The sequence below is a fragment of the Bombina bombina genome, chromosome 8 (assembly GCF_027579735.1).
Source record: "Bombina bombina isolate aBomBom1 chromosome 8, aBomBom1.pri, whole genome shotgun sequence".
In the NCBI taxonomy this organism is placed as follows: domain Eukaryota; kingdom Metazoa; phylum Chordata; class Amphibia; order Anura; family Bombinatoridae; genus Bombina; species Bombina bombina.
The window spans coordinates 268,343,111-268,366,467 of NC_069506.1; the positions used below are offsets into that span (position 1 = coordinate 268,343,111).

The following is a 23,357-nucleotide window of genomic DNA, read 5'->3' on the forward strand; positions in this document are numbered from 1 at the left end:
AGAGGGCTTCGGTAATTTTTATAGCACCTGCGTGGCCACGCAGGACTTGGTATGCAGATCTGGTAGAAATGTCATCTCTGCCACCGTGGAAACTGTCACTGAGACAGGACCTTCTCATTCAAGGTCCATTCCAACATCCAAATCTAGTTTCTCTGCGGCTGACTGCCTGGAGATTGAACGCTTGATTTTATCTAAGCGGGGATTCTCTGAGTCGATCATAGATACCTTGATTCATGCTCGAAAGCCTGTCACTAGGAAAACCATAAGATATGGCGTAAATATATTTTTTGGTGCGAATCCAAAGGCTACTCATGGAGTAAGATCAGGATTCCTAGGATTTTGTCCTTTCTCCAAGAAGGATTGGAGAAGGGGTTATCAGCTAGTTCCTTAAAGGGACAGATTTCTGCTTTGTCAATCTTACTGCACAATCGTCTGGCAGATGTCCCAGACGTTTAGTCGTTTTATCAGGCTTTGGTTAGAATTAAGCCTGTGTTTAAACCTGTTGATCCGCCATGGAGTTTGAATTTAGTTCTTAAAGTTCTTCAAGGGGTTCCTTTTGAACCTATGCATTCCATAGATATTAAACTTCTATCTTGGAAAGTTCTGTTTTTAGTTGCTATCTCTTCTGCTCGAAGAGTTTCTGAGCTATCTGCATTACAATGCGACTCGCCTTATCTTATATTCCATTCTGATAACCTGGATTCCTTCCTAAGGTTGTTTCTAATAAGAATATTAATCAGGAAATTGTTGTTCCTTCTCTGTGTCCTAACCCTTCTTCTAAGAAGGCGCGTCTGTTACATAACTTGGACGTGGTTTGTGCCTTGAAGTTTTACTTGCAAGCGACCAAGGATTTCCGTCAAACATCTTCTCTGTTTGTTGTCTATTCTGGAAAGCGTAGAGGTCAAAAAGCTACGGCTACCTCTCTTTCTTTTTGGCTGAAAATCATCATCCGTTTGGCATACGAGACTGCTGGACAGCAGCCTCCTGAAAGGATTACAGCTCATTCTACTAGAGTGGTGGCTTCCACATGGGCTTTTAAAAACAATGCTTCTGTTGAACAGATTTGTAAGGCTGCAACTTGGTCTTCCCTTCATACCTTTTCCAAATTTTACAAATTTGATACTTTTGCTTCTTCGGAGGCTATTTTTGGGAGAAAAGTTCTTCAAGCAGTGGTGCCTTCTGTTTAGGTATCTGTCTTGTCCATCCCGTTCATCCGTGTCCTGTAGCTTTGGTATTGTATCCCACAAGTAAAGGATGAATCCGTGGACTCGTCGTATCTTATAGAAGAAAAGTAAATTTATGCTTTCCTGATAAATTGATTTCTTCTATGATACGACGAGTCCACGGCCTGCCCTGTCGATTTAAGACAGATTATATTTTTTGATTTAAAACTTCAGTCACCTCTGCATCTTTTAGTTTCTCCTTTTTCTTCCTATACCTTCGGTCGAATAACTGGGGGGTGGAGTCAAGGGAGGAGCTATATAGACAGCTCTGCTGTGGTGCTCTTTGCCACTTCCTGTTAGCAGGAGGATAATATCCCACAAGTAAAGGATGAATCGGTGGACTCGTCGTATCATAGAAGAAATCAATTTATCAGGTAAGAATAAATTTGCTTTTTTTTTTTTTTTTTGCTTTAACTTTAGCTTTGCACAATTTCAGCACTGCCCCTAGGAACCGTCCTCACTTGACTCCAGCTGCCATTTGCCATTCTCTTTGTGGGTTACTTGATGTTGTCCTACAGTTGTTGAGTGACATTCGAAAGAGTTGGTGGTCATCCCGGGCAGTGGAGAGTCGTTCTCGCCAACTGTTGGTCTGTAGCTTTGTTATCCACAATGTCTGCTGCTTTACTAGGTTCTTATGAACCACCATTTTTAAAATTTTAAGGATGTAAGCAACCTGACGCTTACTGTATCCCTCATCCAGTAAAGCCAGAATTTAACCCTTCTTTTCCTCATTCAAAACTTTTCAACTCTTTTTTGGCATGGTCAATAGTTATTTTTTTTATTCCAGTTACTTTTGAGGTACTACTAGTACTGTTTTTGCCATCCAGCTTGTCCTATTGCAAGAGGATAATGATGACCACAGCAGTGGTATATATAATATAATAAATTCTCTATTATTTGTAATTTGCGAGAAATGTTGTCAGTAGTTTATAGAATAAGACAAAAATGTTTATTTCTCTTGTTAAGTGTGTTCAGTCCACGGGTCATCCATTACTTATGGGATATATTCTCCTTCCCAACAGGAAGTTGCAAGAGGATCACCCAAGCAGAGCTGCTATATAGCTCCTCCCCTCACATGTCATATCCAGTCATTCTCTTGCAACCCTCAACAAAGAAGGAGGTCGCGAGAGGAGTTGGAGTTTTTTACTTAATTATTCTTCAATCAAAAGTTTGTTATTTTAAATGGCACCGGAGTGTGCTGTATTTTTATCTCAGGCAGTATTTGGAAGAAGAATCTGCCTGCGTTTTCTATGATCTTAGCAGACGTAACTAAGATCCACTGGTTGTTCTCGACATTCTGAGGAGTGGGGTAACTTCAGAAAATGGGAATAGCATGCGGGGTCCCCCGCAAATGAGGTATGTGCAGTACAATATTTTCTGGGAATGGAATTGACTAAGAAAACACTGCTGTTACCCATATGATGTAAGTACAGCCTTAAATGCAGTAGTAGCGACTGGTATCAGGCTGATAAATGTATGCGCAGTTGAGTTATTTTCTAGGGACTAGAATTTGACTGAGAAAATACTGTTAATACTGAAATAATGCATAAGCCTTAACTGCAGTAGAAGCGACTGGTAGCAGGCTTAGTGATAACTTTGCATGACATTGAAAAAGTTTGTTTTTAAAACGTTTACTGGCATGTTATTCGTTTTGTGAGGTACTTTGGTGATAAATCTTTTTGGGCATGATTTTTTTTCCATATGGCTAACGTATATTTCTGCATAGAAACCGTTATATCAGGTCTCCCACTGTTGTAATATGAGTGGGAGGGGCCTTTTTTTAGCGCCTTGTTGCGCAGTTAAAATTCTAGCACAGTCTTCCTGCTTCTTCCTCCTTCATCCAGGACGTCTCTAGAGAGCTCAAGGGTCTTCAAAATTCGTTTTTGAGGGAGGTAATCAGTCACAGCAGACCTGTGACAGTGTGTTTGACTGTGATAAAAGCGTTAAATCTTAAATTGATTATCCGTTTTTGGGTATTGAGGGGTTAATCATCCTTTTGCTAATGGGTGCAATCCTCTGCTAATTTAATACATTTACTGTTAAAAATTGTTTGCTATAACTGAATTAGTTCATTGTTATTCAACTGTGTTTTTAAAAGCGCTGCAGCGTTTTTTATATTGCTTGTAAACTTATTGAAAGTAATTTCCAAGCTTGCTAGCTTCATTGCTAGTCTGTTTAAACATGTCTGATACAGAGGAATCTGCTTGTTCATTATGTTTAAAAGCCGATGTGGAGCCCAATAGAAATATGTGTACCAATTGTATTGATGTTACTTTAAATAAAAGTCAGTCTTTACCGGTAAAGAAATTATCACCAGACAACGAGGGGGAAGTTATGCCGTCTAACTCTCCTCACGTGTCAGTACCTTCGCCTCCCGCTCAGGAGGTGCGTGAGATTGTGGCGCCAAGTACATCAAGGCCCTTACAAATCACTTTACATGATATGGCTAATGTTATGAAAGAAGTATTATCTAATTGCCCGAGTTAAGAGGCAAGCGCGATAGCTCTGGGTTAAGGACAGATCGCGCCGATGACACGAGAGCCATGTCTGATACTGCGTCACAATTTGCAGAACATGAGGACGGAGAGCTTCATTCTGTGGGTGACGATTCTGATTCGGGGAAGGAGTGGGATAGACCTGGTGTGCCCTTTTCCCCTCCTCCGATATTTAGAAAAATGTTCCCTATAAACGCCGCCACACGAGACTTATGGCAGACGGTCCCTAAGGTGGAGGGAGCAGTTTCTACTTTAGCCATGCGTACCACTATCCCGGTGGAGGATAGTTGTGCCTTCTCAGATCCAATGGATAAAAAATTAGAGGGTTACCTTAAGAAAATGTTTGTTCAACAAGGTTTTATATTACAGCCCCTTGCATGCATTGCGCCTGTCACTGCTGCAGCGGCATTCTGGTTTGAGTCTCTGGAAGAGGCGATTCGCACAGCACCATTGGATGAGACTTTGAGCAGGCTTAGAACGCTTAAGCTAGCTAATGCGTTTGTTTCGGATGCCGTAGTGCATTTAACCAAACTTACGGCTAAGAATTTCGCCATCCAGGCGCGCAGAGCGCTATGGCTTAAATCCTGGTCAGCAGATGTAACTTCTAAATCTAAACTACTGAATATTCCTTTCAAAGGGCAGACCTTATTCGGGCCCGGCTTGAAGGAAATTATTGCTGACATTACTGGAGGTAAGGGCCACACCCTTCCTCAGGACAGGGCCAAATCAAAGGCCGAACAGTCTAATTTTCGAGCCTTTCGTAATTTCAAGGCAGGAGCAGCATCAACTTCCTCCGCTCCAAAACAGGATGGAACTACTGCTCGTTACAGACAGGGTTGGAAAGGCAACCAGTCATGGAACAAGGGCAAGCAGGCCAGAAAGCCTACTTCCGCCCCTAAGACAGCATGAAGACAAGGCCCCCTTTCCGGAGACGGATCTAGTGGGGGGCAGACTTTCTCTCTTCTCCCAGGCTTGGGCAAGAGATGTCCAGGATCCCTGGACGTTGGAGATTATATCTCAGGGATACCTTCTGGACTTCAAAACTTCTCCTCCACAAGGGAGGTTTCATCTGTCAAGGTTATCAACAAACCTAGTAAAGAAAGAGGCATTTCTACAATGTGTACAAGACCTCTTAGTGATGGGAGTGATCCACCCAGTTCCGCGAACGGAACAAGGGCAAGGTTTTTACTCAAATCTGTTTGTGGTTCCCAAAAAAGAGGGAACCTTCAGGCCAATCTTAGACCTAAAAATCTTAAACAAATTCCTAAGGGTTCCATCGTTCAAGATGGAAACCATTCGAACCATCCTACCCATGATCCAAGAGGGTCAGTATATGACCACAGTGGACTTAAAGGATGCCTACCTTCACATACCGATTCACAAAGATCATTATCGGTACCTAAGGTTTGCCTTTCTAGACAGGCATTACCAGTTTTTAGCTCTTCCCTTCGGGTTAGCTACGGCTCCGAGAATTTTTACAAAGGTTCTGGGCTCGCTTCTGGCGGTACTAAGACCGCGAGGCATAGCGGTGGCTCCGTACCTAGACGACATTCTGATACAAGCGTCAAGTTTTCAAAATGCAAAGTCTCATACAGAGATAGTTCTAGCATTTCTGAGGTCGCATGGGTGGAAAGTGAACATGGAAAAGAGTTCTCTGTTTCCACTCACAAGGGTTCCTTTCCTAGGGACTCTTATAGATTCTGTAGAGATGAAGATTTACCTGACGGAGTCCAGGTTATCAAAAATTCTAAATGCTTGCCGTGTCCATTCCATTCCAAGCCCATCAGTAGCTCAGTGCATGGAAGTAATCGGCTTAATGGTCGCGGCAATGGACATAGTGCCATTTGCGCGCCTGTATCTCAGTCAGTGAAATGGGGATTACTCAGATCTGTCCCCTTTACTGTATCTGGACCAGGAGACCAGGGATTCTCTTCTCTGGTGGTTGTCTCGAGTTCATCTGTCCAAAGAAATGACCTTTCGCAGACCAGATTGGACGATTGTAACAACAGATGCCAGCCTACTAGGCTGGGGCGCAGTCTGGAACTCCCTAAAGGCTCAGGGATCGTGGACTCAGGAGGAGAAACTCCTTCCAATAGACATTATGGAATTAAGAGCAATATTCAATGCTCTTCTAGCTTGGCCTCAGTTAGCAACACTGAGGTTCATCAGGTTTCAGTCGGACAACATCACGACTGTAGCTTACATCAATCATCAAGGAGGAACCAGGAGTTCCCTAGCGATGTTAGAAGTCTCAAAGATAATTCGCTGGGCAGAGTCTCACTCTTGCCACCTGTCAGCGATCTACATCCCAGGCGTGGAGAACTGGGAGGCGGACTTTCTAAGTCGCCAGACTTTTCATCCGGGGGAGTGGGAACTTCATCCGGAGATATTTGCTCAACTGATTCTTCGTTGGGGCAAACCGGAACTGGATCTCATGGCATCTCGCCAGAACGCCAAGCTTCCGTGCTACGGATCCAGGGACCCGGGAGCGGTGCTGATAGATGCACTAGCAGCCCCTTGGGTTTTCAACATGGCTTATGTGTTTCCACCTTTTCCGTTACTGCCTCGACTGATTGCCAAGATCAAACAGGAGAGAGCATCCGTGATTCTGATAGCGCCTGCGTGGCCACGCAGGACCTGGTATGCAGACCTAGTGGACATGTCGTCCTGTCCACCATGGTCTCTGCCTCTGAGGCAGGACCTTCTAATTCAGGGTCCTTTCAACCATCCAAACCTAATTTCTCTGAGGCTGACTGCATGGAGATTGAACGCTTGATTCTATCGAAGCGTGGTTTCTCTGAGTCGGTTATTGATACATTAATACAGGCTCGGAAACCTGTGACCAGAAAAATTTACCATATGATATGGCGTAAATATTTATATTGGTGTGAATCCAAGAGTTACTCATGGAGTAAGGTTAGGATTCCTAGGATATTGTCTTTTCTACAAGAGGGTTTAGAAAAGGGTTTATCCGCTAGTTCGCTAAAGGGACAGATTTCTGCTCTGTCTATTCTTTTACACAAGCGTCTGGCAGAGAATCCAGACGTCCAGGCTTTTTGTCAGGCTTTGGCTAGGTTTAAGCCTGTGTTTAAAGCTGTTGCTCCTCCGTGGAGCTTAAACTTGGTTCTTAAAGTTCTTCAGGGTGTTCCGTTTGAACCCCTTCATTCCATTGATATTAAGCTTTTATCTTGGAAAGTTCTGTTTTTGATGGCTATTTCCTCGGCTCGAAGAGTCTCTGAGTTATCTGCCTTACATTGTGATTCTCCTTATCTGATCTTTCATTCAGACAAGGTAGTCCTGCGTACTAAACCTGGGTTTTTACCTAAGGTTGTTTCTAACAGGAATATCAATCAAGAGATTGTTGTTCCATCATTATGTCCTAATCCTTCTTCAAAGAAGGAACGTCTTTTGCATAATCTAGACGTGGTCCGTGCCCTGAATTTCTACTTACAGGCAACTAAAGATTTTCGGCAAACTTCTTCTCTGTTTGTCGTTTACTCTGGACAGAGGAGAGGTCAAAAGGCTTCGGCTACCTCTCTCTCTTTTTGGCTTCGTAGCATAATACGTTTAGCCTATGAGACTGCTGGACAGCAGCCTCCTGAAAGAATTACAGCTCATTCCACTAGAGCTGTGGCTTCCACCTGGGCCTTTAAGAATGAGGCCTCTGTTGAACAGATTTGCAAGGCTGCAACTTGGTCTTCACTTCATACTTTTTCCAAATTTTACAAATTTGACACTTTTGCTTCTTCGGAGGCTGTTTTTGGGAGAAAGGTTCTTCAGGCAGTGGTTCCTTCTGTTTAATGTTCCTGCCTTGTCCCTCCCATCATCCGTGTACTTTAGCTTTGGTATTGGTATCCCATAAGTAATGGATGACCCGTGGACTGAACACACTTAACAAGAGAAAACATAATTTATGCTTACCTGATAAATTTATTTCTCTTGTAGTGTGTTCAGTCCACGGCCCGCCCTGTCTTTTTTGAGACAGGTTCTAAATTTTAAATTATAACTCCAGTCACCACTGCACCCTATAGTTTCTCCTTTCTCGTCTTGTTTCGGTCAAATGACTGGATATGACATGTGAGGGGAGGAGCTATATAGCAGCTCTGCTTGGGTGATCCTCTTGCAACTTCCTGTTGGGAAGGAGAATATATCCCATAAGTAATGGATGACCCGTGGACTGAACACACTACAAGAGAAATAAATTTATCAGGTAAGCATAAATTATGTTTTTACTCAAACACATTATAAATAGTAAAACCAGAGAAACTGATAATTTTGCAGTGGTTTCTTAATTTGTTCCAGAGTTGTATGTATGTATATATATATATATATATATATATATATATATATAAACAATCAAAGGGGATTTGCACTTCATTGCATCTCTCATGTCTTCTACAATCTCTGATGCGCTGTCTGCTTTTCCCATGTTGCAGGGTAAACGTAAGAGGAAGACGAGCCATTCAGTAAGCGAGGTTTCTGATACAATTGTTGCGGTTTCGGAGTCCTCCTCTCAGATGCCTGAGGAGGAAGATGCCGTGGTAGCATCTGAAGGAGAGATTTCAGATTCTGAAGGTGTACTTCCTCTCGCTGATACTGAAGTGGTATCATTTAGATTTAAGCTGGAACACCTCCGTCTATTGCTTAAGGAGGTTTTAGTTACTTTAGATGATAGCGACTCCACGGTTGTGATTGTCCCTAAGAAATCCAGTACGTTAAACAGATAAGACTAGGACAAGACGAGGTTCCTTCCTCGACTGATGTATTTCCGGTTCCTGAACGAGCTTCTGAGATTATTGCTAAGGAGTGGGAGAGACCGGGTATTCCTTTTTCTCCATCTCCTATTTTAAAGAAGGTTTCCCATAGCCGACTCTATCAAGCAAGCTTGGCAAACAGTTCCTAAGGTGGAAGGGGCTATTTCCACTTTAGCTAAGAAAACTACTATTCCCATAGAGGATAGTTGTGCTTTCAAAGATGCTATGGACAAGAAATTAGAGTGCCTACTCACAAAGATGTACGTACACCAGGGTCTACAATGGAAACCTGCCGTGTGCATTGCTACCGTCACCAGTGCGGCTGCATATTGGTTTGACTCCCTGTCTGATGCTATCAGAACGGAGACATCCTTGGATGAGATTCAAGATAGGATAAAGGCTCTCAAATTAGCTAATTCCTTTATCACAGACGCTTCCCTTCAAGTTATTAAACTGGGAGCTAAGATATCAGGTTTTTCTATTTTGGCCCGCAGAGCCTTATGGCTGAAGTCTTGGTCTGTGGACGTCTCCTCTAAGTCAAATTTTTCTCTATTCCATATAAGGGGAAGACCTTATTTGGTCCTGGTCTGTCGGAAATTATTTCTGACATCACGGGAGGTAAAGGTGATTTTCTCCCTCAGGATAAGAGAAATAAGACAAAGGGGCACCAAAGTAATTTTCGTTCCTTTCGTAATTTCAAGGGAAATTCCTCATCTTCCGTTGCCAAACAAGATCAACCCAAGCCTGCATGGAGATCCAGCCAGCCTTGGAATAAGGGAAACCAAGTCAGCATGAACGCCATGCCCCCGATCCGGGTCCAGATCTGGTAGGGGACAGACTTTCCTTCTTCGTTCAAGCTTGGATCCGAGATTTTCAGGATCCCTGGGCATTAGAAATCGTGTCCCAGGGATACAGGTTGGATTTCAAAAGTTTTCCTCCCAGAGGAAGGTTCCTACTTTCAAGATTGTCTGCAGACCAGACAAAAAGAGAGGTGTTCTTACATTGTGTAAGAGAACTCTCCAATCTGGGAGTGATTGCTCCCATTCCCTTACAGGAGCAGGGTCAGGGTTTTTACTCCAACCTATTCGTGGTTCCAAAAAAGGAGGGAACCTTCAGGCCCATTTTAGACCTCAAGAGTCTTAACAAGTTCCTCAGGGTACCGTCCTTCAGTATGGAAACTATACGCTCCATTCTTCCTTTGATCCAGGAGGGTCAATTTATGACAACAGTGGACTTAAAGGACGCATACTTGCATGTTCCCATTCACAAGAACCATCACAAGTTCCTAAGGTTAGCCTTTCTGGACAAACACTTTGTTTGTGGCTTTTCCTTTTGGTCTTGCCACTGCTCCCAGAGTCTTCACAAAAGTTCTGGGATCTCTGTTGGCGGTGCTTCGTTCTCGAGGAATTGCTGTAGCGCCCTATGTGGTCAACATTCTTGTCCAGGCACAGTCCTTCCATCTAGCGGAATCCCACACGAGCATGGTGTTATCCTTCCTTCGCTCTTACGGGTGGAAGGTAAATTTACAAAAGAGCTCTCTTATCCCAAGTACAAGGATAACTTTCTTGGGAACCATAATAGATTCTCTGTCAATGAAGATCTTTCTGAGAGAGGTCAGAAAATCAAAGATTATCGATATTTGTTGAGTCCTTCAGTCCACTCCTTGGCCATCAGTTGCTCAGTGCATGGAGGTAGTCGGACTGATGGTGACGGCAATGGACATCACATTCTCCAATAGGGTTTGGAAAAAGGATTATCGACAAGTTCTTTGAAGGGTCAGATTTCTGCTTTATCTATTTTGTTGCATAAACGTCTGGTAGATGTTCCAGATGTTCAAACTTTTTGTCAGGCCTTGGTTAGAATTAGGCCTATGTTCAAACCAGTTACTCCTCCATGGAGTTTGAATTTAGTTCTTAATGTTCTCCAACGGCCTCCGTTTGAGCCTATGTATTCCTTAGATGTTAAGTTGCTATCTTGGAAAGTTTTATTTCTTGTTGCTATTTCTTCTGCTCGTAGAGTCTCGGAACTCTCGGGATTGCAGTGTGAATCTCCTTACCTTATCTTCTATTCGGATAAGGTAGTTTTGCGTACTAAGTTAGGATTTCTTCCTAAGGTTTTTTCTGACAGGAACATTAGTCAGGAGATTGTTGTTCCTTCCTTGTGTCCTAATCCTTCTTCTCAGAAGGAACGTTTTTGCACAATTTGGACGTGGTTCGTGCTTTAAAGTATTACCTACAGGCGACTAAAGATTTTCGTCAGTCTTCCTCTTTGTGGTTTTCTCAGGAAAACGTAAGGGTCAAAAAGCTATGGCTACTTCCCTTTCTTTTTGGCTGAAGAGTATCATTCTATTTGCATATGAGACTGCCGGACAGCAACCTCTAGAGAGAGTTACGGCTCATTCCACAAGGGCTGTTGCTTCCTCATGGGCATTCAAAAATTAAGCTTCTGTGGAACAGATTTGCAAGGCTGCAACTTGGTCCTCTCTTCACACTTTTTCAAAGTTTTACAAATTTGATACTTTTGCCTCAGCTGAGGCCGCCTTTGGGAGAAAGGTTCTTCAAGCAGTGGTGCCTTCCGTTTAGGGTTCCCTGTCTTGTCCCTCCAGTATCATCTGTGTACTCTAGCTTTGGTATTGGATCCCATTAGTAATTAAGATGATCCGTGGACTCGTGTCATTAAAAAGAAAACAAAATTTATGCTTACCTGATAAATGTATTTCTTTTTTGACACGATGAGTCCACGGCCCGCCCTGTTGTTATTAGAGACAGGTTGTTGGGTTTGTAAACTTCAGACACCTCTGCACCTTATTACTTCCTTTCTCTCCTTGACTTCAGTCAAATGACTGGGTTGGGAGTGAAGGGAGGTGATATTTATCAGCTCTGTTGTGGTGCTCTTTGCCGCCTCCTGCTGACCAGGAGGTGAATATCCCATTAGTAATTAAGATGATCCGTGGACTCATCGTGTCAAAAAAGAAATAAATTTATCAGGTGAGCATAAATGTTGTTTTTATTTAAGTTAGAATATATTTGTTCTCTCTTAAAGGAATTTTTGTTTACTTTGGGTATTGAGGAGTCTAAATCTCTAATGTGATTGTTAAAGAATGGTCTAAGCCTGGTACCTCTTTTAACACTTCTTCTAGGTTTAAGAAATAGTATCCTTTACCTGTAGTCAAGGATCCTTTAGATAGGAAGCTTGAATCTTATCCAAGAAGGGCATATTTGCATTCTGGCTATATTCTTAGACCTGTTATATATATGGCTGATGTTGCTGCTGCTTCTATTTTTTGATTGGACAGTTAAGCACAACAGTGGTCTTCAGATTCTGAATTATCTAACATTATTGTTTTACTTCAACATGCAAATCATTTTATTTGTGATGCTATATTTGATGTTAGGAAGATCAATGTCAAATCCATGTGTTTAGCCATTCTAACTAGAAGAGCTTTATGGCTTACATCTTGGAATGCTGACATGGTGTACATAACTAGATTATTATCTCTCTCTTTTTAAAGTAAAAATCTTTTTGGTTCACAATTGGATTCTATTATATCCACTATTACTGAGGGTAACCGAGTTTTTCTGCCCCAAGACAAGAAATTTAAGGGTAAATTTAAAGCTCCCAATCGTTTTCGTTCCTTTCGTCCGAATAGAGAACAGAAAACCACTCCTTCCCCTAAGGCCCTAATTGGAGACCATCTCGAATTGGAAAAAATCCAAGCCTTATAAGAAACCAAAACCTGCCCCTAAACCTATATGAAGGTGTGGCTTTTGGACAGACTCTGTCCAAAATCTGTGGATTCAGAATATAATTTCTCAGGGGTGTCGAATAATATTCAAAATAAGACTTCCTTTGGGAAGATTCTTTCCTACAAGTAACAAAAAACCCAGTAAAAGCTCAAGTCTTTCTGAAATGTGTTTCAGATCTAGAACTTTCAGGGGTAATTTTTCTCAGTTCCACAGCAGGAACAAGGATTGGGGTGTTTAATCAAATCTATTCATTGTACCTATGAAGGAAAATTCTTTCAGACCTATTTTGGATCTGAAAACTTTAAGTGGTTTTGTAAGAGTCCCAACTTTCAAGATGGTGACTATAAGAACTATTCTGCCTGTTATTCAGCAAGGTCACTTCATGTCCACAATAGACTTACATGACGCTTACCTTCACAATCCAATTCATCCAGATCACTATCGTTTTTCTTTTCTAAACAAGCATTACCAATTTGTTGATCTTCCGTTTAATAATAATAGTTTTAGGTGCCCTTCTATCTGTAATCAGAGAGCAGGGTATTGCAGTGTTTCCTTATTTGGATGATATCTTGGTACTAGCTCAATAGATTTCCAGATAGATTCTGTATCCATGACTCTATCCCTAACAGAAAAGAGACGTTTGAGATTGGTTTCAGCTTGTCTAAACCTTCAGTCTCTTATCATTCGCTTCAGTGGCTATGTGCATGGAAGTTTTAGGTCTCATAATTGCAGTATGGGACGCAATCCTTTTTTGCTTGTTTTCATATGAGACCGCTACAGTTTTGCATGTGGCACCAATGGTGCAGGGATTATACTCGGTTATCACAACTGATATACTTAAATCCCAACTCTCCACTCTCTCTGACTTGGTGGTTATTGTTTAAGGGGCCTCCTTTGTTTGTCCTACCTGGACTGTGATCATAACAGATGCACGTCTCTCAGCAATCTGGAATCCTTGAGAGGCGAGGTTACCAATCTATATCTTAGAACTCTGTGCTATTTACAGAGCTCTTCGGGCTTGGCCTCTATGAAGAGAGAATCGTATATTCGTTTCAATCAGTCCCCTAGCAATAAAAGAAGTAATACTTTCTTGGGCGGAATCCAATTCTTGTCTAATCACTGCAATTCATATACAAGGTGTAGACAATTTGGAAGTGGATTATCTTAGTCATCAGATTCTACATCCGGGGAGTAGTCTCTCCATCCAGATGTGTTCTATCAGATTGTACAGATGTGGAGTCCTCCAGACATAGATCTGATGGCCTCTCGTCTAAACAAGAAACTTCCCAGATACCTCTCCAGGTCCAGGGATCCTCAGGCGGAAATTATGAATATTCTAGCAGTTCCATGGTTTTACCAACCTGCTTACTTTTTTCACCTCTGGGAGTGATCTCAGAGATCATAATAGAACAATCTTATGTGTTTCTGATAGCACCAGCATGGCCTCACAGGTTCTGGTTTGCGGACTTTGTCCAAATGTCCATTTGCCAGCCTTGGTCACTTCCTATAAGACCAGACCTTCTGTCTCAAGGCCCAGTTTTCCATCAGGATCTCAAATCTCTAAATTTGAAGGCATGAAAATTGAACGCTTAGTTTTTAGTCATAGATGTTTCTCTGACTCAGTAATTAACACTATGATACAGGCTTGTAAGTCTGTTTCAAGTAAGATTTATCATAGGGTTTGGAAAACCTATATTTCATGGTGTTCCACTCATAATTATTCTTGGCATTCTCTCTTATTTCATAGAAAGATTGATAAACTTCCTGATACTCGCTGTTTTGTTTAGGCTTTGATTCGTATCAAACCTGTTATTAACACGCGGCGAACAAAGGGAAAAAATTACTCTGACGTCACCAATGACGTTTCCAATTACATGTTATTATTCTTCTTGGAAACATTACAATCATTTATAGAAATTTTTGCCTTTCATGTCCCTTTAAGGCCTTGATTCGTATGGACTACCTGGTTGTTGGTAGCGGGGAAGACTCCCCCTAAGCTCATTACTGCTCATTCCCCTTGAGCAGTTGCCACTTCTTGGGCATTCCATAAAGAGGCTTTCATATAATAGATTTGTAAGGCAGCTACTAGGTGTTCTTTACATACCTTTACAAAATGCTACAATATTGACATGTATGCCTCTTCAGAGGCTGCTTTTGGCAGGAAAGTTCTGTGGGCCGCATTGGCTGATCAGTAACATACTGTACCTGCCTGGACTGTTGTCCTGTTTCTTGTTGGTCTTGTGGTCTTCACTGCTTGGATATAGAATCCAACATATGATATCTCACCAACTTATGAATGAAAACAAAATGTATATTTACCTGCAAAAAATTAATTTCTTTCATGATGGAGACCACGCAAGCCTTGTCCTTTCTTTACATCATTTGTGGCAGTACTTGTTTTGCATTTAATTTGCCACGCTTTGTCTTTCCTGCTCTTCTGTTTCTTCTATCTACTCATTCACATATGCAACCACAGACAGTTGCAAAAAAAGGGGTACACATGCAGCACTCTAATCCCACACAAATTAATATGAATATAGCGTGGTGTGTGTGAAAATAATTTCAGTCATTAAAACATCAAACTTTAAAAACAACAAGAGAACTATATGGTTGTTCATTGTCAGCTTCCCTGGAATTATTGTAAACCAGGATAAATTAAGGTATAAACTTGTCAGTTTAACTACGGGATACACCGGGCTTGTCTATATTTCCTCCGGTTTCTGTTAGTTAATAACTGTGAAACATATAAAACTGTTGATCTGGCCTTTTATCAATGTTAGGTGCAAACAGTAAAGCCTAGTGACAACAGCTTAATGGTGATTCTTGGGTGTTAGTGGGTTCTGCTCATATTAAGTGGTAAATATTATACCTCCTAGTTATTTGTAAAGTAGCAATTGGAGATGTCTCCTTAAATAATGCTTTACATTGAACAGTAAATTTAATTGGAAATATTTCCGCTTGTGGTCAATGATGTTATAATCTATGACAGCCACTGTATAAGATTCAGGAAATGACAATGAACAACCATATAGTTCTCTTGTTGTTTTTAAAGAGTGCCCATTTTTAATCATATCTATTAAAGTTTGATGTTTTAATGACGGAAATTCTTTTCACACACACCACGCTATACTCATATTAATATTTGTGGGATTAGAGTGCTGCAGGTGTACCCATTTTTTTTGCAACTGTCTGTGGTTGCATATGTGAATAAGTGTTCATTTGTACAAAGCACCTTTGGGCTACAATTACTGACTATAAGGCCAGTTGTATATTCTTATTAGCCCATCCCAATATATTACTATTTAGTAGTGCCATCACTTTCTGTCTCTTCTATCTACTCAACCATATGTTTAACTGAGGTATATGGGAGAGGGGAAGGGATTAAAACTCTGGTATGTCAGAGGTATTTTTGCCTCCTCTTAGTGAACTAATTGAATAAAATTTATCAGGTAAGCATACATTTTGTTTTTCATTTACTGAACGTAAAAGACACACTCCATTATTAGACAAACTCTACTCTCTCACAATATCAAACTATAGTACTAAACAATAGCATGAAATATCCACTATATATACTACAAATAGGTAGAAACAGAACTGGAGCCATCAATAAAAAGGGGAACAGTATTTAAAAGGTAGATGAGGGTATGTAACCACTGAATATGCTACCACACGAGTATGACAAACACATTTTTTACATGTTAATAATGAACAAGCCACACTGTATAGAGACAGTTGAGCGATGTATAACTGTAATGTCATTTTGTGCAGGGCATCGGATGCTACATGTTCCGCATTGATGAGACTGAGGTGGTGGATGCTACAATGCACGGAAATGCAGCTCGCTTCATCAACCACTCTTGTGAACCCAACTGCTACTCACGGGTCATTCCTATTGATGGACAGAAACACATTGTAATCTTTGCCATGCGCAAGATCTACCGTGGTGAGGAACTAACTTATGACTACAAGTTTCCTATTGAGGATGCCAGCAACAAACTGGCTTGCAACTGCGGGACCAAGAAATGCCGCAAATTTCTCAACTGACCATTACTACCCAGCCACCCAGAGAACACTGACCAAGCTGGCTTAAAAAACCCTCAAGAAACACATGAAACTGTCACTGAATCCACTTCAGGCAGAACACTAATATGCCAAATCCACTCCAGAGATACCGAGTGTCAAACCTACTTCAAATACAAATGAATAATCAGTTGTTAAACCCATTCCTATAAACAGGGGGCATGGACCCTAAGATGCAGGGAACCAGATTACAAAGCCAATGATGCATTGGTCTGCCTGGTGCTGATTTTACTCCAACCACACAGGGAGCACCTATACTCTAACATGGGGCTTGTTCCTCCTTAAAGCAACTACCCAACTTGTCTTGGTAACATCCTCAATGGTAGTATTATAATACAGTATGAAATAAATAATGTTTTGCTGTCAGTGACAATGTGGGGTATATGGTATTGAGAGGTTTTATCTGTTTTCACCAGCCTCTCTCTCTGTTGTGGAATTACTAACCCACATTACAACTTTCCTAATATTTTAGACCTCTTCCCATCCCTTTATTAAGGGTTAATAAAAATGCACTGACTGATTCTCATGGATGTACAAGCAAATATATATAACACTGTGCTGCATGATACTGAGCTTCTATACAATATTAATAATAGAAACATTGCTCTGTGTATCCCTACACTGATCATGAACAGGCACTGAATAATGGTACCTACTTTGTTGTCTTCAATCATTGAAGAGGTAGACTTCATTTACAATTAAAATTGTGTTGTAATATTTATTTTACTAATATGCTTAACACTGTTTGGCACTGTGGGCATTTGAAATTGGCTAGCTGCAAGAATCAAAATGTGAAATTATCCCTTGAAATACTGCTGTTGAAGGCTAATATGTTTCCCTTTACATTCTAGTGCGAATAATGTATACAAATTCTATGCCCTGCACAACATTAAGGAGTATAGGGAACTTTCTTTAAGGTGGTGACAGAGTAGCTACTTGGTCTTCACTGTGTGGTCTCTATAAAAATCAAGCATGGTTGTACCAAGGCTCTTGCATACCCTTTTGATGTCTCAGACTATGCACTGCTCTGAACTAGAGAGGTATGAGATTAGACAGTCAAAACTGAGGATGAACTAGTATGCAGGAAAGTATGTTACATCCAACCACCATAAAAAAAAATAATACCTGTGACAGCATCTGATGACAACCTAAATAATGTAGCAAGACACGTTGCAGAATTGACTGTCATCTTTGGAAGTTACAGCAATCTGGAATTGGATTGTTACCAGACTCGGTTTGCCAATAGAAGCCTACTGCTCTATTAAATGAAGATAGTGAATTATGGGGCCATAGTTGTGTATAAGAGCTATACAGTATATAACTAGGGTGGTCAACAAAGTCCCTATCACAACTCCATGGTCTGCAAGAGAGGAACAGCACCTGATGGTAACATCCAATCATATCATCTAATCCAAGAAAAGTATTTTGATTGGCTGTCATATCACTTGTGGTTTTTTTAGTGTTTAAATGTGTTTATGGGTAGACAGAAAAAAAAGTGGTGTTGGCTGGGAATGATAACTAGAGGGAAATATTGGCCTCTCCCAGTTGCACGAAAATATATTTATTTAATATTTAATGACAAGTGTGAAATCATGCAATACAGGAGCAGGGAGATGTCACTACCCAGCACTGCAGTGCTCTTTCCATTTTCATATATCCCCTAAAATATTTCTCCATGTATAAGCATCTCCCTTGTTCCGTTTACATCTTATGTTATTATTTTGGTAGTATTTAAAAGGTTTTTTACAAAATGTATATAGTCTCTATATTTTTCTATTGGAAGCACTTAAGACAGTTAAGGAAGCACTTAAAATGGGGAGGGATGCAGGGTCCAAACAAGGTTTGGATCTTAGGTGTTTATTTTTTTAAAAGGAAATATTTTTTTTTTTTAATAAATGTGAAGTTTCCTTTATCATAGGCTGCTGCAAAGGACATTTTCATTTAGTAAAATTGTAAATCTTTTGTACATTTCTTCCTCTCCACTTGAGCATGTAGATTATTATTTAGAACAGACTTGGAAGAAGTCCGTAACTAAGTATAAGTGACTTGTTTCATGTCTCATGAGGATGCAGACACCAAGCAGAGAATCAGGATCTTTTAGTATTTATCTATTTATTAAAAATGCTTATTTTCCTACTGACTACCCTGTGAGACGTGAAGGCACCAGTTAATCAGGCCAGTTCTTAGGAAATGCTGGGTTTAGGATTAATATGGGGAAGTCAAGCACTGTTGGATACTACATTAAGACTTCAGATGACAGAGATCGATGGGAAGCTGGTCCTGTATACAATAAACAATATATATAATAAACATAGATAGTTTAGGAGCTCCTCTTTCATACAGTCCTGCAGCAGAAGGGTTGTTACTTTATATGCAACATACTCGTACGTCTACTGTTATGACAGTGAACCCCACATCATCCAACACTTTTACTGGATTGTATTATCCAATGGAGAGAAAAGGGGGTTGGGGACAGACAACACTGAACCTCATTCTTCTGGATGGTCTTCCTTGTGGATTTTATCTTCCTTTATTTTCCTTTCTTGTACTGTGATGGCGGGGAGGAGAAGAATACTCTTCGCCCCCTATATTTTCTGAACACTCAATGTATCTTATTTATAATCTGCACAAATAACAAAGGTTTTTTCCTAAATGCCAAGTAAATCAATGTGAAGACAGCTTGCTTTATCATTAGAAACTCAAGCGTTTAATCATGTAGTTATGCCCATTGCATACTTCTTTATTGTTGTGTTTAACAAACAAACATTGTCTTATTTGTTATGATGCTACTCAGCCAAACATTTGCATGCATTACTTAATCATTTTACTAGGCTTAAATCCAGTGACATAAAGAATAAACATACTTTCCTAAATTGATTTTGAAAAGCTTAAATGGATATAAAACCCCCAAAAAATATTTTGTGATTCAGACAGAACATCCCGTTAACAATTTACTTCTATAGTCAAATGCGCTTCATTTTTATGATATTCTGTGTTGAAGAGATACCTAGGTAGGCATCTGGAGCACTACATGGCAGGAAATAGTGCTGCCCTCTACTGCTCTTGCAAATGTATAACATTCTTTCAAATCTTTTCAACAAAAGATACCAAAAAAATAAAGAAAATTTGATCATAGAAGTAAATTAGAAAGTTGTTTAAAATGGAATCATTAAGAACAATTTTTAGTTTCATATCAGACGGATATACAATTTATGACTCTTTTTCATATGCCTTTAACAAAATGTTTGAATTAGTACCACTAACTTGTGCACTAGGTTTCAATGCTAGATTAGTACATTAAAGAGATGTAAACAAAGCAGAATCATTGTGAAGCAAACTAACATAAAGGACTAGTGATAAATACTTTCACTAAGTCATAGGCCCAGAATATGGGTATTCTTTTATCTATATCACCTCACAGGGTTTATTCTATCCCATAATCTCATGGCTTTGTGGCACTCTACAAGATCATCTAAAATCTACATTTCCTTCCACTGAGAATTATTTTTTAATCATCACTCTCACACCAGATTCCAGCCATTCTGACAAAGTGGATCTCCACTGAGACAAAGTATTGCTTTTTACACTGGATTCCTTTCCTGCTGACATGGAAGATCCCCACCAGAGTAGACATCACTTGTACATAACTCTTAAAACAGATGCTATTCTGACACCAGATCATAGCTCAACTATTTAGATATTGCTGTCACTCGAGGTTGCATTTTTTGTGACAAGTCAGATCTGTCCTTTAGCCATTGCCCTTATGCTATTTTCTGGCAATGGGGCATTGCCACCCAGATCATGCCGCAACCGCTAATCCAGCACCAAATCCCAGTCCATCTGATAAAGCAGATCTCCATTAGACTACCTCTCACCTGGTAATTCAGGTAATCCAGATCTCCATCAAGTGCATATCTCATTTGTGTAGCCTGCCACTTAATCAGATTAGTTTGACAGGTCAGATGCCCCACCGAGCATTTCATTTTGCTAAACTACGCATGGCCTGAATCAGGTTTTTTTTAGTTTGTTTTTATGGTCTTTGAATAGGTTATTGCTTTGTCGCTTGCAGAACTCATTTTATCCTTTAAACTTGGGGTGTCCATAATGAGACCAGGGTCTGTAGTGCTGCAATCTGCCTTCTTTTTGGGCACACATGCTTTACGCTTGTACAACCCCATATGTTAGACATGCTCTGTCTGCCATTATTCATGTCTCAGGCAAAGCCTGTATTTTGGGCTACGAACATTACCTGATCTGCAATTTTATTGTAACCCTATACAGAGATCAGTAAAGTGAGTTTGTACAGTCTGTACATATTGGTTAAGCACATGGAGAACATCTTCCAAAAACAAATTCACAAGTCATCCAAAGCAGCCAAGTTTCCTCTGACATCTCCAAACATGCTTGATTTGCTGTGTGTGTGTATGTGTATATATATATATATATATATATATATACGTTACCTTGAGAAAAGCCCAGGTGTGGGCTGAAACATCGGTTATGCTCACTGCAATAAAATATTGAGTCTTCATGAATTAACAATTTGAATACAAGAACTTGGTGAATATCATTTTTGGAGTGCCTATTCCATTTGAGTCATATGTTATGGGTAAAGTCAGATATTAGATAATCCTAGGATTACCCAGGTAAAACGGATATTAACCAAGCGGCTGTGGGTAAAGCCTGATGTAAGACCATAAATCCTGCATCAAACATACATAGCATGCACTGTAATTCCCCCATCTTCACTATCTTTTTTGCGTCCGCCTGGAGTGTTCAAGGGTGGCAAAGCCCCCTTGTAAACCTAATTCCCCAAGGTTCACTTGGGATGGTTGCCAGAGGATTGGCGGGGCACCCCCCCCCCCCCCCCCCTGCAAAAAAAAATAGTGTATCTAGGGGAATTACAGTACATCAGACTTTACCCACAGCCGCTTAGGTAATGTACTAGTATTACCCGGATATCTGACTTTACCCGTAACATATATATATACTGTATATACATACACACAGCTATGGAAATGAACAGAAATCTCCTTAACCTTTTGAGTTATAAACTACTTGACATAACTTCTGAGCTTCTTTTAGTCAGGATTTACACACAGTTTTTCATGCAGTGTGTTCTCCCTACAATCCTATATCATTCTTCTGCCTGTGTCTGCTCGTGATTTGTACAATAACTTTAATGCAGTTAGTATTCTGTTTCTGAATCTTCGGGGCAGCAGCCCCATGCATCTATGGTTGAAATAAAACAAACCCGGTGTTCGTGATTTTATTCTAGATATCAATGTATTTTAAGCTGGTCTGTGCCACAAGTGTACAGACCTTTCTGCTGATGCTAGATATACATATATACACATATATATAGATATATACAAGCTCATTTGTAACTTACAACTGCCATCATGTGTAAAATCTCTTCATGCTGTTCCTGCTGCTCTTCCAAATCTTTGTGTTTTACTTAGTTTTTTTTTTGTTTTGTTTTTTTTTTTAATATTTAAATATAAGAAAAAAAGCGGAAAGTGTCGTAGTTTTATCAGTGTTATTTAAGTGGGGAAAACATAAAAACGCATCAGAATTGAAGGAAAAATGTTATAATGTTCCATATGAAATAAGAATTGTGGAGCTATTTGAATGTATAGTGTAAATAATTGTAAAATCTACACAGAAGAGTTTAAAACATGTTTGCTTTTTTTCTATGCACTTTTTTTTATTTAAGTGATTAGTTTACTTATTAAACATGTCCAGTTTATTGATGTAAAAAAAAACAAGTGTTTGTAGTTTTTTTTTTAACTAGAAATTGCTTTATCTGGGTAATGCAACAAACGTTATTTTAAAGGGACATAAAAAGAAAATGTTTCATTATTTTAGTGCGTTTTATTATTGCTTTCATATAGCTATGTGTTTATAGTCTGCAAAGGGGAAATATAAACACACAGGCTAGATTACAAGTGAGGTGCAAACGGTTTTGCGCTAGCACAATCGCCATTTACACTTTAATTTTTACTGCAATCCCAGAGCTGTGGTTAACTGTTTTCCCAAAACAAAAAAGTTGCACAAAACACTTGAAAAATACATTACGAAGTAAAGTTACACTCATATTAACACTGCACAAAAAAGTTATAAGGGCTCAAAGATAGGAGATCTCGGGTGTTAGAAGAAGAAAAAAAGGCACGCAAATGGTTTAACATTGAGTCACATACATATATATTGCTAAAGATGTATTTGTGTATATATATATATATATATATATATATATATACTGTATGTCAATATGTGTGTACATATATATATATTAATGTATTTATATGTATTTACAGTCATATATACACATATAAAAACATTAATATATATGTAAACAGTACACACATACTGATATATATATATAAGTGCATTATAGCCCTTTGCAGTTAAAAGAATAGGAAAGTCAAAATTAAACTTGCATGATTCAGATAGAACATATAATTTTAAGACACTTTTAAAGTCACTTCTATTTTTAAATGTGCTTTGTTCTTTGATATCCCTTGTTGCAAAATTATACGCACATATCCTAAACTAGTGGGAGCTGTATGCTGATTGGTGGCTGCACACATTTATCTCTTGTGATTGGCTAACTAGATATGTTCAGCTAACTACCAGGGGCGCGATCCGATATCGATCGCAGTTTGCGGCGCAAGCGAGGGAACCGGCGTCGCCCGCAGTTTCAGCTCGCAACTCGAGCTATCCCATATAGGTCGCCGTCAGATGCTAACGTGCCGTAAGTCTCACAAACCAGCGATGTCCAGAAATCTGCGTAAGTACAAATTTCTGGCGTCGCCAGTGACTTGCGCCACGTTAGAATCTGCCGGCGCCTATAAAACCTGACTAAAGTCTAAAACACCCGCACTGTCTAACACGCCTCCCTAACATAGCCCGCACTGTCTAACACGCCTCCCTAACATAGCCCGCACTGTCTAACCCTCTATCCGCTATCCCCCCTCACTAGCCTAACAATAAAAATGCTATTAACCCCTAAACCGCCGCTCCTTTACCCCGCCGCAACCTAATAAAATTATTAAC

The 23,357-nt window shown here is 40.0% G+C and overlaps 1 protein-coding gene across 2 annotated transcripts in view; it reads left to right on the forward strand.

The window, feature by feature from the left end:
- The window catches only part of LOC128639127 (histone-lysine N-methyltransferase 2A), a 173,706-nt gene extending 151,637 nt beyond the window's left edge, over nucleotides 1-22,069 (forward strand). For both annotated transcript variants that reach the window (XM_053691296.1, XM_053691295.1), the window contains one exon: nucleotides 15,990-22,069. In XM_053691296.1, the coding sequence (XP_053547271.1) occupies nucleotides 15,990-16,265 (276 nt within the window). In that variant the 3' untranslated portion in view covers nucleotides 16,266-22,069. The remainder of the gene's footprint in view (nucleotides 1-15,989) is intronic.
- Nucleotides 22,070-23,357: the final 1,288 nt, after the last annotated feature.